Raw genomic sequence first — 17,948 nt, 5'->3', positions numbered from 1 at the left:
ATTAGCAACAACACCAAAACAAGTGAAGTCACTTCTCTTGTGACAAAAAATAAGTACAATTGTATTTTTCTCTTACCATAATGAAGTTATAAAATACTGCAATCAGTGCATGCCACTTAAAAAGGCAACATTCAATTGTGGAATGTAAAGAAATCAGGGTTACAGTGATTAAGTGCAGTTTTTCTACTAAGAAATTATAAAAGTTAACTAACTGTGACCTGTGCCTCGAGATAAACCATGAAGTTAAACATAAGCAAAAACTTTTTTCATCGTAGAGTTGTTTCGCCCTGAAGTATTTTCCTTTCAAACTGATGCCTCTTTTTAAGTACATTTGCTGTGGTCGTCTTTATTAACGCTACGTTTTGGCATAGGTTTCGGCTTAGGCACAGGCGGCTTCATACTACTCCCACAAATCTCCATCATGGTGAATTTTAATGTACAAACGCCGTTTCCATATGGGTTGGGAAATTGTAAACGGAATACAATGATTTGCAAATCATTTTTAACCCATATTCAGTTGAATATGCTACAAAGACAACATATATAATGTTCAAACTGATAAACATTTTTTTTTTGTGCAAATAATCATTATCATTAACTTTAGAATTTGATGCCAGCAACAGAAGTTGGGAAAGGTGGCAATAAACACGGAAAAAGCTGAGGAATGCTGATCAAACACTTATTTGGAACATCCCACAGGTGTGTAGTAGGCTAATTGGGAAAAGGTGGGTGCCATGATTGGGTATAAAATCAGCTCCCCAAAAAATGCTCAGTCTTTCACAAGGAAAGATGGGGCGAGGTACACCCATTTGTCCACAACTGCGTGAGCATATAGTCAAACAGTTTGAGAACAATGTTTCTCAAAGCGCAATTGCAAGAAATTTCGAGATTTCAACTTTTACGGTCCATAATATCATCAAAAGGTTCAGAGAACCTGGAGAAATCCCTCCGCGTAAGCGGCATGGCCGGAAACCAACATTGAATGACCGTGACCTTCAGTCCCTCAGACGGCACGGTATCAAAAACCGACATCAATCTCTTAAGGAAATCCCCACATGGGCACAGGAACACTTCAGAAAACCACTGTCATTAAATACAGTTTGTCGCTACATCTGTAAGTGCAAGTTAAAGCTCTACTATGCAAAGCGAAAGTCATTTATCAACAACATCCAGAAACGTCGCCGGCTTCTCCGGGCCCGAGATCATCTGAGATGGACTGATGCAAAGTGGAAAAGTGTTCTGTGGTCTGACGAGTCCACATTTCAAATTTCTTTTGAAAATATTCGATATTGTGTCATCCGGACCAAAGGGGAAGCGAACCATCTAAGTTAATTATTATTTGCAAAAAAAAAAAATAAAGTTTATGGGTTTAAACATCAAATATCTTGTCTTTGTAGTGCATTCAATTGAATATGGGTTGAAAATTATTTGCAAATCATTGTATTCCGTTTATAGTTACATCTAACACAATTTCCCAACTCATATGGAAATGGGGTTTGTACTTATAAAATGTCAATGTGTAAAAAGCTCGTCTTTAACCCTTCCTGTTTATTTATGCAGAACACGTTTTGCAAACTACGAGTGAAATGTTTTTTATAGGCGGCAGCGCCCCCCGCGACCCCGAAAGGGAATAAGCGGTAGAAAATGGATGGATGGATGTATGCTAAAGAAAGTCCACAGCGGTGGCTCCTGTGCCATGATGCTCTTCTCTGTACTTAACATACCACACAAGCAGTGTTATAAAATCACATATATGCGACAACAGCATAGGCTCATTTTATGAGTAGATTTTTAATTATCAGAATTATCGATGTGACGTAATAGTTGCCACTATCGGTTGATAATTGTCGGCCACCAATAATTTTGTGCAACCCTCGTTAAAATATGTGACATTTGTGTTGTGTAAAAATAAAAATGACATGGATGTGGGTTGCATGAATGTTATGTGGCCTGTATTAAACATCAGGTGTTTAAAGGGCAAATGACTGAGTTGCAGTGACATGTACTGTTTACCATTTACCCAAGAGCAGTGGTCTTTCTTTTTTTTTTTTTATCATGCTCCCCTGCCTTTAGAGTCTGACATTTTTTCACACCAATAGAATGAAATTAATAAATTTAAATGATGTTAGGAAACTGATTTATCCATACAAACCACTGTATGAAATGTTGGCATTTGCATTCTGCATACAATCAGCTGAGTATCAAAATACAGTTAGTGTAAACCCAAGGACTATGTTGATTCGACATATTTCCTCTTTTTTTATTCCGGTAATAGTCACTTGTTTTGAACAGTACAGTAGTTTAAATAGGTATATTAGTTTGATTATTGCTGCCACCTGGCTGGAAGCTCATGTGTTGTTCAAGCATCAATAAAAACATCAGTACTGTAAGTCCTGCTGCTTCTAAAAAAAAAAACCTATGCAGGCTCACACAGTTATTTTGTTCATATTCATTTGGTGGGTTTTGCAGACCGTGTTAATTTGATATTGTGATTTTATTTGTTTTGTACAAACCCCGTTTCCATATGAGTTGGGAAATTGTGTTAGATGTAAATGTAAACAGAATACAATGATTTGCAAATCCTTTCCAAACCATAATCAATTGAATGCACTACAAAAACAAGATATTTGATGTTCAAACTCATAAACTTTTTTTTTTTTTTTCAAATAATAATTAACTTAGAATTTCATAGCTGCAACACGTGCCAAAGTAGTTGGGAAAGGGCTTGCTCACCAATGTTTTACATCACCTTTTCTTTTAACAACAGTCAATAAACGTTTGGGAACTGAGGAAACTAATTGTTGAAGCTTTGGATGTGAATTATTTCCAATTTTGTTTTATGTAGAGCTTCAGTCGTTCTCCGCTGTCGTATTTTACGCTTCATAGGCGGGCCAGGAAATTACCCGCACTCTTTTTTTATGAAGCCACGCTGATGTAACACGTGCTGGATGTGGCTTGGCATTGTCTTGCTGAAATAAGCAGGGGCGTCCATGAAAAAGACGACGCTTAGATGGCAGCATATGTTGTTCCAAAACCTGTATGTACCTTTCAGCATTAATGGTGCCTTCACAGATGTGTAAGTTACCCATGCCTTGGACACTAATGCACCGCCATACCTTCACAGATGCTGGTTTTTGAACTTTGCGTCGATAATAGTCTGGATGGTTCGCTTCCCCTTTGGTCTGGATGACACAATGTCAAATATTTCCAAAAACAATTTGAAATGTGGACTCGTCAGACCACAGAACACTTTTCCACTTTGCATCAGTCCATCTCAGATGATCTCGGGCCCAGAGAAGCTGGCGGCGTTTCTGGATGTTGTTAATAAATGACTTTCGCTTTGCATAGTAGAGCTTTAACTTGCACTTACATATGTAGCGACGAACTGTATTTAGTGACAGTGGTTTTCTGAAGTGTTCCTGAGCCCATGTGGTGATATCCTATAGAGATTGATGTTGGTTTTTGATACCGTGCCGTCTGAGGGATCGAAGGTCACGGTCATTCAATGTTGGTTTCCGGCCATGCCGCTTATGTGGAGTGATTTCCCCAGATTCCCTGAACCTTTTGATGATATTATGGACCGTAGATGTTGAAATCCCTAAATTTCTTGCAATTGCACTTTGAGAAACGTTGTTCTTAAACTGTTTGACTATTTGCTCACGCAGTTGTGGACAAAGGGGTGTACCTCGCCCCATCCTTTCTTGGGCATTTTTTGGGAAGCTGTTTTTATATCCAATCATGGCACCCACCTTTTCCCAATTATTAGCCTGCACACCTGTGGAATGTTCCGAATAAGTGTTTGATGAGCATTCCTCAAATCTATCAGTATTTATTTCCACCTTTCCCAACTTCTTTGTCACGTGTTGCTGGCATCAAATTCTAAAGTTAATGTTTATTTGCAAAAAAAAAAAAAATGTTTATTAGTTTGAACATCAAATATCTTGTCTTTGTAGTGCATTCAATTGAATATGGGTTGAAAAGGATTTGCAAATCATTGTATTCCCTTTATATTTACATCCAACACAATTTCCACAATATGGAAACAGGGTTTGTACATCAGTATATGGCACTAGCATTAGATTACCCGCAGCCAGTCTACGCAGTCAGATAATCGGCTCTCCAACAGAACAACAACCCGCACGCAGTTTCTGGGAATTTATCAGGTCATCTCACAGCTTAATCCTGCTCTCGCCTACCAAGCTGCATACGCCCACCTGGCCTCCACTGCTTCATTACAACACATGCAGCTCCGGTCATCTGTTTGATGGTCAGACAACACTACGTTTTTCCCTAAGTAATCAGTGACTTGTTTATGTTGCCTAATTGGCTGATACTTTCCACTACTGTCTCATTTGAAGATCTTTAGCTGAAATGGGCATTAGATAATCCTGCCCACCAGAAGACCTTTATTTTCCAGGGCAGTGCGGTGGTGGAGGGGTTAGTGCATGTGCCCCACAATACGAAGGTCCGGAGTAGTCTTGGGTTCGATCCTGCGTTTGGGATCTTTCTGTGTGGAGTTTGCATGTTCTCCCCATGACTGCGTGGGTTCCCTCCGGGTACTCCAGCTTCCTCCCACTTCCAAAGACATGCACCTGGGGATAGGTTGATTGGCAACACTAAATTGGCCCTAGTGTGTGAATGTGAGTGTGAATGTTGAAAATATGAGGTGGCAACTTGTCCAGGGTGTACCCCGCCTTCTGACGGAATGTAGCTGAGATAAGCTCCAGCATCCTCCGCAACCCCGAAAGGGACAAGCGGTGGAAAATGGATGGATGGATGTAAATAGGAAGCCATTTTTCTCTCGCATACACGGAATAGATAGATTGTTGAAGTGCTGGCTGTCCAGAGTCGGGATCCAGGGTGGAGCGCTGGCCTGTGCATCGGTTGGGGACATCTCTGCGCTGCTGACCCGTCTCCGCTCGAGATGGTCTCCGGCTGGCCACAGTTTGGACTGGACTTTCACTATTACGTTAGATCCACTATGGACTGGACTTTCACAATATTATGTTAGACCAGTGGTTCTCAAGTATTTTCAGTGATGTACCCCCTGTGAACATTTTTTTAAATTAAGAACCCCCTAATCAGAGGAAAGCATTTTCGGTTGAAAAAAAGAAATAAAGAAGTAAAATACAGCACTATGTTATCAGTTTCTGATTTATTAAATTGTATAACAGTGAAAAATATTGCTCATTTGTAGTGGTCTTTCTTGAACTACTTGGAAAAAAAGATATAAAGATAACTAAAAACTTGTTGATAAATAAACAAGTGATTTAATTATAAATGAAGATTTCTACACAGAGAAGTAATCATCAACTTAAAGTGCCCTCTTTGGGGATTGTAATAAAGATCCATCCGGATTCATGAACTTAATTCTAAACATTTCTTCACAAAAAAAGACATTTTTAACATCAATATTTATGGAACATGTGCACGAAAAATGTAACTGTCAACGCTGAATATTGCATTTCTTTTCACAGTTTATGAACTTACATTCATATTTTGTTGAAATATTATTCAATAAATATACTTATAAAGGATTTTTGAATTGTTGGTATTTTTAGAATATTTTTAAATAATCTCACATTCCCCTTGGCATACCTTCAAGTACCCCCAGGGGTACACGTACCCCCATTTGAGAACCACAGTGTTAGACCCACTCGACGTCCATTGCACCAGTCTCCCCTAGAGGGGGGTTACCCACATTTTCGGTCCTCTCCAAGGTTTCTCACAGTCATTCTCATTGATGTCCCACTGAGTTGTGAGTTTTTCCTTGCCCTTATGTGGCCGCTGATCCGCGGATGTCCTTGTGGCTTGTGCAGCCCTTTGAGACACTTGTGATTTCGGGCTCTATGAACAAACATTGATTGATGTTCACGCAACAGTGGTGACACTCATTAGTTCCTTTTTTAATTTTCAATGTTTTAAACCACATCAATATCCTTTGAGCATTATTTAATTGTCAAAAAAAAGTGCAAAAATATGTTTTGTAAATTACTATCATTCTAAAAACTCGACAGTGAAATATGTGAGTGTTTAAGTGGTAAGTTCCCCTGGTCAACTCTATTAACGTCACACTTTTCCTCTTTATTATCCCTGACACCATGATGAAATGATTTACACACGCTAAAAGGACAAGATAAAACACACAAATCTATTGTTGGAGTAAATCTAACACTTAGTAGTTGTAGCTCTCCTGCTCTGATCCCATCTGATTTCAAAGGTGACATTTGCTCCTTTAGGATTAGAAGTTGTGATCCCTGGAAAGTGTTGTTGTCTTTCTTAGAATGCTGCGAGATTATGTCAATGTGGTGTCGAACAAACAAACGCCGGTCAAATCAGCTCAATGGCAGTGCTTGTGTTGTAATAGCGGTTTACAAGACTTGTGGTGGTGGTGGTGAAGCTTTTCTGATATTCTTATTCATGATATTGTGATATTTAACCTTATGATATTATTATTGAAGTGCTCTCCCTGCATATCTTTTTTTCTTTCTATTAACTTGTTTCATTATTTTCTCCTTGGTAAGTCGTTTTTATTGAGCACCACATCACCATTATGGCTGACCTAAGAAGGCCACTTGTAACAATGAATGTGTATGAAAATAAACATATAATAGCCTTGTTGCACAATTTGGATAGGCAACTATTTTGGATTATTGTTTTTCTCAGATTGATGAATAACTTGCTTTGAAATTATAAGTCTTGGTGACAAACAGATACATATTTATTTTTGATAATCAAAAAAAAATGCACGTTGCATGTTTAGACGATATTAAAGTGCAGCACATATGCATTAGAATGCAGTGCATTTCTTTGTCAAAACTTAAAAAATATATATTTTTAAACAGAAAGTGCTTTATTATTTCCTCCCATTGGCAGGCCAGCGAATGTGTCAATCATCCATCCATCCATTTTCTACCGCTTATTCCCTTTCGGGGTCGCGGGGGGCGCTGGCGCCTATCTCAGCTACAATCGGGCGGAAGGCGGGGTACACCCTGGACAATCAATCAATGTTTATTTATATAGCCCTAAATCACAAGTGTCTCAAAGGGCTGCACAAAGCTACAACGACATCCTCGGTTCAGAGACCACAAAAGGGCAAGGAAAAACTTACAACCCAGTGGGACGTCAACATGAATGACTATGAGAAACCTTGGAGAAGACCCCAGATGTAAGTGACTCCTCCCCTCTAGGGGAGACCGGATGCAAAGGACGTCGAGTGGGTCCAACATAAATTTGTGAAAGTCCAGTCCATAGTGGATTTAACACATAGTAATAGTGAGAGTCCAGTCCATGGTGGGGCCAGCAGGAGATCATCCCGAGCGGAGACGGGTCAGCAGCACAGATATGTCCCCAATTGATGCACAGGCGAGCGGGACCGAAATCTGGACAGGCAGCACTTCATCAATGGCCACCAGACCTGCCCCCCCCCCCCCCCCCCCCCACAAGGGAGAGGGGGGCAGAGGAGAAAAGAAAAACGGCAGATCAACTGGGCTAAAAAGGGGGTCTATTTAAAGGCTAGAGTATACAAATTAGTTTTAAGATGGGACTTAAATGCTTTTACTGAGGTAGCATCTCTAACTCTTACCGGGAGGGCATTCCAGAGTACTGGAGCCCGAAGAGAAAACGCTCTGTAGCCCGCCGACTTTTTTTGGGCTCTGGGAATCACTAATAAGCCAGAGATTTTTTTTAACGCAGATTTCTTGCCGGGACATTTGGTACAATACAATCAGCAAGACTAGGATCGAGCTAAACCGTGTCCACAATAAAGTTTGTGGCAGGCCACTTTAAAGGATGTGGCGCGCCGCATGTGGCCTTTGGGGTTTGAGTTTGGCACCTTTGATTGATTGAAACTTTTATTAGTAGATTGCACAGTTCAGTACATATTCCGTACAATTGACCACTAAATGGTAACACCCGAATAAGTTTTTCAACTAGTTTAAGTCGGGGTCCACGTTAATCAATTTCTGTGTTTTGTCTGTTGAGGGGGGAGGGGCTCCACGGCGGCAGAGGGGTTAGTGCGTCTGCCTCACAATACGAAGGTCCTGCAGTCTTGGGTTCAAATCCAGGCTCGGGATCTTTCTGTCTGGAGTTTGCATGTCCTCCCCGTAATGCGTGGGTTCCCTCCGGGTACTCTGGCTTCCTCCCACTTCCAAAGACATGCACCTGGGGATAGGTTGATTGGCAACACTAAATTGGCCCTAGTGTGTGAGTGTGAGTGTGAATGTTGTCTGTCTATCTGTGTTGACCCTGCGATGAGGTGGCGACTTGTCCAGGGTGTACCCCGCCTTCCGCCCGATTGTAGCTGAGATAGGCGCCAGCGCCCATGCGACCCCAAAAGGGAACAAGCGGTAGGAAATGGATGGATGGATCTGTTGAGGGGAGTGGGCTCTCCTCATGCAAGTGGCTGAACATTGGGCCAAAGTCACAGAAGAAGAAAAAATAAGTCCCAACGCTAATTAATATGAGTCGCAATGCATCAGTTAAATCAAGAGTGTGAAATTCACTTCGGCTTTTATAGTGTGGATGGGACAAAGTTGGATGAGGACCTTGCAGTTTGTATGTTGTGTGTTTTTGTTTTTAACATTGGACATTTACGAGCAATAGATCAATAATTAAAGTTTTGCCATATCGAGATATCATTATCTTGATCGTATCGTATCAGGAGGTAGATTTCCAGCCCTATGGTATACAGTAGATTCTTTAAAAAGCAATATCATATCCTGTATTAAGGCTCAATAGACATGCCGCCACGGTCTTTTCCACTGTACAGTTCCAGCTCGGCTTCTTCAAAGTAGCGCTACCGGAAGCCATAAGAAATCATGATGCTTTTAGGCCTTAGTTGGAATGAGATACACTATGAAAACAACAGCAGTAAGGGAGAATGAAAATGTTTTGATTGATTAAGACTTTTATTAGTAGATGTGCACAGTACAGTACATATTCCGTACAATTGACCACTAAATGGTAACACCCGAATACGTTTTTCAACTTGTTTAGATCGGGGTCCATGGTACAAATATATACTATTAGCAAAATACTGTCATCACACAAGTTAATCTTCAGAGTACATACATTGAATTATTTTCATTATTTACTATCCAGGTGGTGGGGTTTGGGGTGGGGGTGTTAGGTTTGGTTAATATCACCACTTCAGTCATCAACAATGATATCATCTGAGAAATGGACATTGAAAGAGTGTAGGTCTGACTTGGTAGGATATGTACAGCGAGCAGTGAACATAGTGATCTCGGAAAGCATAAAAACAAGTATATACATTTGAATAGTTCCATTTGATTAATTACAATCCTGGGAGGTGGGATGTGATGGGGGGGAGGGGATAAGGCTAGGGTTGTAGTTGCCTTGAGGTGTTCTTTTAGTGCGATTTTGAAGGAGGGTAGAGATGCACTTTCTTTTACACCTGATGGGGCATAGTAGGAGAATGAGTTAAGACGTTTGTTGGATTGGAATCTGGGTTTAACGTGTTTGGTGGAGCTCCCCTGGTGTGGTGGTTATGACGGTCATTTACGTTACGGAAGTAGTTTGACTTGTACTTCGGTATCAGGGAGTCGTAGAGAATTTTATAGACTAGGCTCAGTGCAAGTTGTTTTACTCTGTCCTCCACCCTGAGCCAGCCCACTTTGGAGAAGTGGGTAGGAGTGAGTTGTGATCTGGGGTGGAGGTCTAGAAGTAACCTACTTACTAAGTTACTTACTTTTTGGCATGTGCTTGGTCGTAAAAAGAAGATATATTTAATGAGGAGAGCAGTGCAGCAATAAACTTGATCGATCAAGCAAATTGGAGATTGTGGAGTCGTTTTTGTCAAAATCTGCAATACAATGTTGCGGCAAAGACAAATCTTCTTGACCGCCAGTTAACGTAGCTAATATGACCTTCAGTGTTGCAAACTCCTCAGTAAGGAAAGAAGCTATTGGCTGTCCTAAAAATCACTTGATGGGTGTTCACTTCATTTGCATAAATGATTACACGGTTACAGTATCAAAATTAATCAAAAGACTGAAGTGTTGTGACACAGTCATGCACGGACTGACAGGCTAATTAACATAAGCGATGAGGTTAGGACCTTGCAGGGATTTATTTTAACGTGACTTACAGTGAAGAAACATTTACATCTCGCTCTGTAAACCAAGACGGAAACAGCGGGAGCGTTGCACTTTTCATTTCCAGTCTGGACGTGGAGGGGTGTGGGTCTCCTCTCTGCTCTGACTGCAGCCGGGACTGCTGTGTGAGGCTTTTGTCAATCTGACTGCCTGTGAGGAGAGTTTCGAGGCGGCACCCACTGTCAACTGAGGGCATTCATTGCAGAGTAACAAGTGCTTTCATGTCTTAAAAACATCCCAAAAAGTTGCTAGATTTGTCGCTTTTGGGACTAAAATGAGGACATGCTTACCACAAAAGTACCTTGTAGTACAGACCTGGGCAAATTAAAGCCCGGGGGCCACATGTGGCTCATTGAGCTTTTTAATCTGGCCCGCCGGACATTCCCAAATAATTTTTGGAGATCTTTAAGATAGAAATTTTCGCCGCCATTATGATATGCAGTGATGTTTTCTAATGACCCTAAGTATTGAACTTTACAAAGTATTTCAATGGTTGGAATCTGCGCTTTGGGGTGATATACCAGTTACTATGGTAATCTATTTAGTTACTCCATCCATCCATCCATTTTCTACCGCTTATTCCCTTTTAGGGGTCGCGGGGGGTGCTGGCGCCTATCTCAGCTACAATCGGGCGGAAGGCGGGGTACACCCTGGACAAGTCGCCACCTCATCGCAGGGCCAACACAGATAGACAGACAACATTCACACTCACATTCACACACTAGGGACCATTTAGTGTTGCCAATCAACCTATCCCCAGGTGCATGTTTTTGGAAGTGGGAGGAAGCCGGAGTACCCGGAGGGAACCCACGCATTCACGGGGAGAACATGCAAACTCCACACAGAAAGATCCCGAGCCTGGATTTGAACCCAGGACTGCAGGAACTTCGGATTGTGAGGAAGACGCACTAAGCCCTCTGCCACCGTGAAGAGTTACTATGGTAATCTATGTCACAGCAGCACAGACCTGGCACCAAGCAGTGTGGGCGCGAAGCGTTCCCATGGACCCAGACGGATATTTTCACAACAAAGTTCTAAAGCTAACTGATATATCAGGTATATCAGATTGTAGGTGGGATTATTTTGTACCCTTCCCGTTCATATTTCACTGTTTGTTGCATTTTTGTTGCGTTTCACTTGATTGTAAAATATTTCGATTGAAAGGGGGTGTGACATTCATATTTTGTCAATATTCAGTGTTTTATCCTTCATAGAAAAATTTTAAATTCCATTACGTTTTTAAGGTTGGTCTGTCATAACGCTTTTAGCATTCAATCAGACATTATTGTAAGGTTTTGTGTTAGTGTTCCTAAAAACAGATATACCGGCCCCCAGACACATTTTCTCTGTAAATGTGGCCCCCGAGTCAAAATAATTGCCCAGGCCTATTGTAGTACCTGCTTTTGCCAATAATTTGTGAAGTCCTGTCAAGTGTGGTACTGTAACGACTGACACGGGTCATTACAGAGTCCGAACCGGAATGAACAAAGACATTTGACGCTGTGACACCTGCCCTGAACTTCCGTCAACTTAAGTGCGTAAGATGTAGTCAAAGCGTTGCCCCAAGCTGGCCTGCATTCTTAAATCTCTGCTTTCAAGGATTAGCCTCCCAGCATCTGTTTTCAGGTGCACACACTATTCCCGGTACATGACTCTTTTTAAGCTCAGTCGTACTCTTACAAAGAAGTGGACTGCCGTCTTCGGCTGTGGATTCCAATTGTATAGCTTGACAAGCAATGAAATTTGCACACTTAAGCTTGAATGCAACAGCTTCTGACTGATACAGCAGCAAAGCTCATCTGAGCGTTCACTGGACTCTACTTTGGACCCCACCAGATTTCAAATGACTCACTCCAAAGATGTCTTCTGGATGAAATGAGAGTCAGCGTTTGAGCGTGTCAAGAAATTATGGGAATAGGCAGTTCCTTTGCGCCAAGAGCTGATCAAATCTTTACCATAAGGTACAGTATGTTTGCTTTCCAGGCTCTGCATGTGTATTAGCAGTCGAGGGTGTGGATGTCATTGCGTGTAGCAACATGCTTTCTGGCTCAAGCCCTGATAACCTCATAGAAAAATATATTCTTTTTTTCTTACCCAACAGTACCAAGTACTGCTTGAGGACTGATTCAAAGAATAGAACCACAACACATATTTACTTTAATGATTATAAGGGACCTGATGTTGACAGTAAATATTTTGTCAAATCTAATTCATGTCTATATGCCGTTAGCTAAGGATGACATTAAAACACTGTGCAGTGTGCTAGTAATACGAGCAACTTACTGTATATGATCTATTTTTTTACTGGATTTGCACTGTGTATAAACTAGAGATGTGCCAATCGTTCGGCCACTGATCAGTATGGGCTGATTTTCCTGAAACAGTATGTGATCGCCATTACTGATTTATAATGCCTTTTTCATTGGCGATCACAAACACTGACCCACTCTGGCTAATATTGTATTTATTTTTAGTCCTGCAGCTGGATGTGGACCCCGACTTAAACAAGTTGAAAAACTTATTTGGGTGTTACCATTTAGTGGTCAATTTTACTAGACTGACCATACGTCCTCTTTTCCCCGGACATGTCCTCTTTTGCGGGACTGTCCGGGGTGTCCGGGCGGGGTTTCTTAAATACCACAAATGTCCGGCGTTTTGTGTCAAGGGTTAAGAGGGGTCAAAAACATAATAACCTGTGTAGGTCTGCGCACGCAACAACGTTCGTGAGGGAGGGGCAGAGACAGAGAGAGCGAGATAATGAATTGATTGTCAATCAAGGCTTACTTGATCAACAGCCATACAGGTCACACTGAGAGTGTCCAAATAGACAACTTTAAGACTGTTACAAATATGCGCCACACTGTGAACCCACACGAAACAAGAATGTCAAACACATTTCGGAAGAACGTCCGTACCGTAACACAACATAAACACAACAGAACAAATACCCAGAACCCCTTGCAACATTGAGTCTTCTGGGATGCTACAATATACACCCCCGTCACATCAACTATTCCACTTTGAGAAATATTTTTGGTGGAAAATATTTGCATATTTTGTGTCTTTGCCATAAAAAAACAGAGTTTTGTTTGACAAAAAAGGGCGGAAAACAAACGAACAAAAAAACAACATAAAAAAAAACTAAAACATTTTGAAATGAGGAATAGATCTGAAGTTGATGTCGACTCCAGAAATTTAAGCATTAAATATAAAATGTATGTATGCCCTGGCACACCATTATCATCATTTCATGACCCAAGCAAAACACTTTTTACACTCTTATACTGAAATAAATACACCTACAACTTATTAAATAAAAACATTTAAAAAAACTACCAGCAGCGGTAAAGTTTAGGTCCATGAAGGAAAGAAGAAAGTGAATGAATGTTTATAACTGAATACATTTACATTTGCATAAAAATGTGTCTTCTTTTTCTATTATTTCTTTCAATGAATTAAGTAACATTTATGACAACCTTTTTTCAAAACACAATATAGAATGTGAAATATAACAGGACAATGCACACATTTATCATTTGTTTTCAATACGCTAACAAATAAGTGGGACCCCATTTTTATGACTTGATGGGGTTCATGGGATCCCATTTTGAAAATTCCAGGCGCCAACACTCCTGTCAACAGAGGAGAAAAAATGCTTTATTTAAATAAATGTATTATTTATAAAGCAAGTTCAAGTATCATTGGCAAATTTTCACCTAGTCCCGCCTTGGCACGCATATATGTGTCCTCTTTTGGGGATTTCAGAAAAAGTCTATTTGTACGGAATATGTACTGTACTGTGCCATCTACTGTGTGGAACACACACATCTACTAATACAATTTTCAAAGCTGAGAAGCTGGCAGCTAAATGTGTAAAGCCTCTCCCCTAAATTAATAACAATCACCTCTATTATGGCAAAGAAACTGGATTTGTTAATATTTTATTCAGCATTATCAAGTATCAATATCATCTATTAGGAGGAGGCTACACATGTTACACACTGAAAGCTAGCAGACGCAATATGCTAATAGCTAAGCTCCAATCAACAGAAGAAATTAGCGTAGATGAAAATGCATTGCAGCAGAAAGTAGGCAGTTATTAACAGAAACATGTAGATCGATATGAATCTCGAGAGAGAGAACATAATATAACAACTGTTGGTGTATTAGCATTGTTGCAATCACTATACGTCACATAAGAGGGCAGATCGATACCTAAATTGATGGTGTTTACACAAAGGGTAATATCAGTATACGATCGACATTTTTATTTTCTCACAATCATGTATTTATTTTTTTGTTAATTTAACAAAAGTGAGTAATTTCTTTAAGGACTTTGAGGGCAACAACTATTTCAATGAGTAGTACATAAGGTAGTAGCTTTTGGTTTTGTTTTATTATTGTTTACTGTTGGCTTTGTTTTGCTTAAACCAATGTAAAAGGAACTCGTTTAAATATTCTCTTAATATTATAAAACCGTCAATAATATTTACAATAGATACATTGAAAAATGTACAGTTTAAACATATATCGGTATTGGTATCGGCTGATCTCACTTGTGAATGTTAGGAATCGGTAGCATAGATCAAAACATCCTTTGTATAAATGTTTGGTACATCATTTTCTGCTCTGTGTACAGTATATTACTGGAGTAAAATGTTATTAGACTTTGACAAACTTTAATGATATTCCGGAATTACGTTACACTCACATCGTGTTGTGTTGCTGCACTTGTGTTGTACAATTATTATAATTATTGTTATTAAAAATAATTTGCTTAGCTGTCTTTCCATGCTTCCATCACAGAGTAAGCTTGGCACCGAGGCAGAACCTTCCGCGCATCATCCTCAAAGGAATCTTCCAGGGGGTTAAGGTGGTCCGTGGACCTGACTGGGACTGGGGGAACCAAGACGGTGAGTGGTGTGTGTGTGATCGGAGGCTGTTTTTACGCCACCTTACCTTGGGGATTGTTGACTCTGCTGCCTCCCCCCATTGTCTTGCCTGGGGAATCACTGCCTCTTCAAAGCCTTTTTTATCCATCTCTTTAACTCATGAAATCTAGTGTTATTATGTTTGCGTGTGTCTAATTTGTCAGTGAATCTTCTGTGTCCGTTGCACAGATGTCTTTCTTTCCATGGACGTACACCATATTTGTTTTGGGTAAAACCCCAAAAAAGCGCCCTTTCAGACCTTCTGTTGTTATATTTAAATAAAAGCCATTCAATGCCTCCCTCTGGGAAATACGGAATGGATGAAGTTATGTTTCCTGTTGCTGCACTCTCTGGGAACAGCAGCCCTCCTCCCATTTCTGGATGAATGGGTGAACATTTCCTTTTGGTGTCTTAAAGAACAATACCCTGGGGTTCTGTTCAGTCAGTAATCTGGTTAAAATGCTGTATGTGCATTAAGGATGTTGTGATCATGCTCAATAACCTTCGGCCCACCTAGTAGCTGTTTAGGTCACTGATTTTAAAATGGCATGTTTGGGCACAGGGGCAGCCTGATGAGGGTTCTTTTTCTAGAACCTAACATGTGGATGTGGTACAATTCTGTGGTCGTTGACTGTTTGTCACGTCTTTCCTCACACACTTGTGTCTGGTATGTCATTACCTCACAGCTTATACTCACCCTGCCTTCTATTTTCACCAGCATGTTTATGTCCACTTTGATCTATTACTGACTTTTCCCCTTCCTATCCAAATGCCTCATGTAACTGCATGACTTCTCTCCTAGAAAGACGGCTGATCCTCTTAATTTGTTTATCAACACTCTGATTATCTCTTGCATATGTGTGTGTGTGTGTGTGTCTGTGTGTGTAGGCGGGGAGGGTAAGGTTGGGAAAGTAGTGGATATTCGTGGCTGGGATACAGAATCTGGTCGCAGCGTGGCTAGTGTGACCTGGACTAATGGCACCACCAATGTCTACCGAATGGGTCATAAGGGAAAAGTTGACCTCAAGTACGTGTCGGACGGCCAAGGAGGCTTCTACTACAAAGACCACTTACCAAAGCTCGGTAAGACCATTCCTGTGTTAATATTTGAATCTTTTATATAACTGCTATAGTTGGACAATAAGGACAAAACAGACTGGTGTTTTCGCCGCCTGTCCATTCAGGAGAGCATGCAGAGCTGCAGCGCCAGGAGAGTGCTGATGGACCCTCCTTCCAGCAGGGTGATAAAGTCAAATGTCTCTTGGAGGTGGACATTCTGCGGCAGATGCAGGACGGCCACGGGGGATGGAATCCCAAAATGGCAGAGGTATTTCAACATTGCCCACTGTGATCTGTCTGACGTAGCTATAAACAATAGATAGGACATTAGAAGGATGGGCTCCATGAATCGACTTTATAATAATACTTCAACTTATCTCAAATCAATGTCTCCCATTGAATTTAATTGAAATCAATTTAATCGGTGCTTGTACCCCCCCAAAACAATAGAATTTAAACATGTCTTTAAATAACAACAACTTTTAAAAAATAAATATTATATGAAAACAAGTGTTGCAGTTGTAACAACTAAAGTAGTTTTATACTGAATTATATTTCATATATTTATTATATTTATATATATTTTATACTGAAGTACCATGAATTGATTAACGTGGACCCCGATTTAAACAAGTTGAAAACTTATTCGGGTGTTACCACTTGATGGTCAATTGTACGGAATATGTACTGTACTGTACAATTAACTGATAAAAGTTTCAATCAATCAATTTATGAAGTAATGTAATAATATTACAGCATTAACCTGGGATAGTGAAGTGAAGTGAAGTGAATTATATTTATATAGCGCTTTTTCTCAAGTGACTCAAAGCGCTTTACATAGTGAAACCCAATATCTAAGTTACATTTAAACCAGTGTGGGTGGCACTGGGAGCAGGTGGGTAAAGTGTCTTGCCCAAGGACACAACGGCAGTAACTAGGATGGCACAAGCGGGAATCGAACCTGCAACCCTCAAGTTGCTGACACGGTCACTCTACCAACCGAGCTATGCCGGTTGGTAGAGTGGACATTTACTGTATCTCCTTTTAGCAGCTTCCATGTCAAACACACCATCAGCTGCTTCTCCGTCAAACACACCATCAGTAGCTTCTCCATATTTTCTTGGATAAATGTCCACTGTCAACATATTGTTTTAACATCCTTGCTGGCGCTAGCGACTCATTCCGCTTCAGTGTGGTGCAGACTAGTAGTGATACGCTCCAACTGCTTTGCCCAGTCGGTGACACACGCTGTCACTTTCTAATTATATATATTTTTAACTCATTGACTAGTATCCAGTTCTTCTTCTAAGATCTGGCCTTTGCAACCACTTTCCTTCTTTTCCATTAAAGTTTTGTCGACCTCAAGCTATAAGTTAAAGGGGCTATATGTATTAATGTGGCCAGAAATGGTACTGCAATCACGGTCAAAATTCTGTAGTCCCCTACCACTCTCCATGACTGAGGTTGCCAGATACGCAGCCTAATCTGAATCCTACTCTAAGGAACTTCAAATGGCAATCGATGAGTCCTATGCTGTAGGTTTCTCTTGTTTATGCTTCTTGCAAAATGGTTTACTAAGTAATTATGCCACATTTTACTGATGTCGTTTAGCAAAAAGAATGTGTAAAGTTACGCAGCAATATTTTAGTCGGGAGTCGGGACAGATTGTTGGCATTACCCTGCTAAAATGTCTAGTTTGACCGCACGGACCGCCATCAAAACTAATTCTATTAGCCAACCCACGCCTACCCATTTTATTTATTTGTCGAAAATATATCTTGCCCTGTCAGTAGGATAACACATTGAAATACAGGTAATAGGCATATATTTCCCCCGTTAG

General features: G+C 40.5%; 1 protein-coding gene across 1 annotated transcript in view; it reads left to right on the top strand.

Annotated features, from left to right (window-relative positions):
* mib2 (MIB E3 ubiquitin protein ligase 2) overlaps nt 1-17,948 on the top strand; it is a 135,646-nt gene that overhangs the window by 65,538 nt on the left and 52,160 nt on the right. The window contains 3 exon segments of the mRNA XM_061903694.1: nt 14,925-15,031; nt 15,938-16,132; nt 16,234-16,376. Of these exon segments, the coding sequence (XP_061759678.1) occupies nt 14,925-15,031; nt 15,938-16,132; nt 16,234-16,376 (445 nt within the window).

Source organism: Nerophis ophidion, linkage group LG06 (assembly GCF_033978795.1).
Source record: "Nerophis ophidion isolate RoL-2023_Sa linkage group LG06, RoL_Noph_v1.0, whole genome shotgun sequence".
Lineage (NCBI taxonomy): Eukaryota > Metazoa > Chordata > Actinopteri > Syngnathiformes > Syngnathidae > Nerophis > Nerophis ophidion.
The sequence above is the reverse complement of the archived record's forward strand: the minus strand, read 5'-3'. Positions and strand labels throughout refer to the sequence as shown.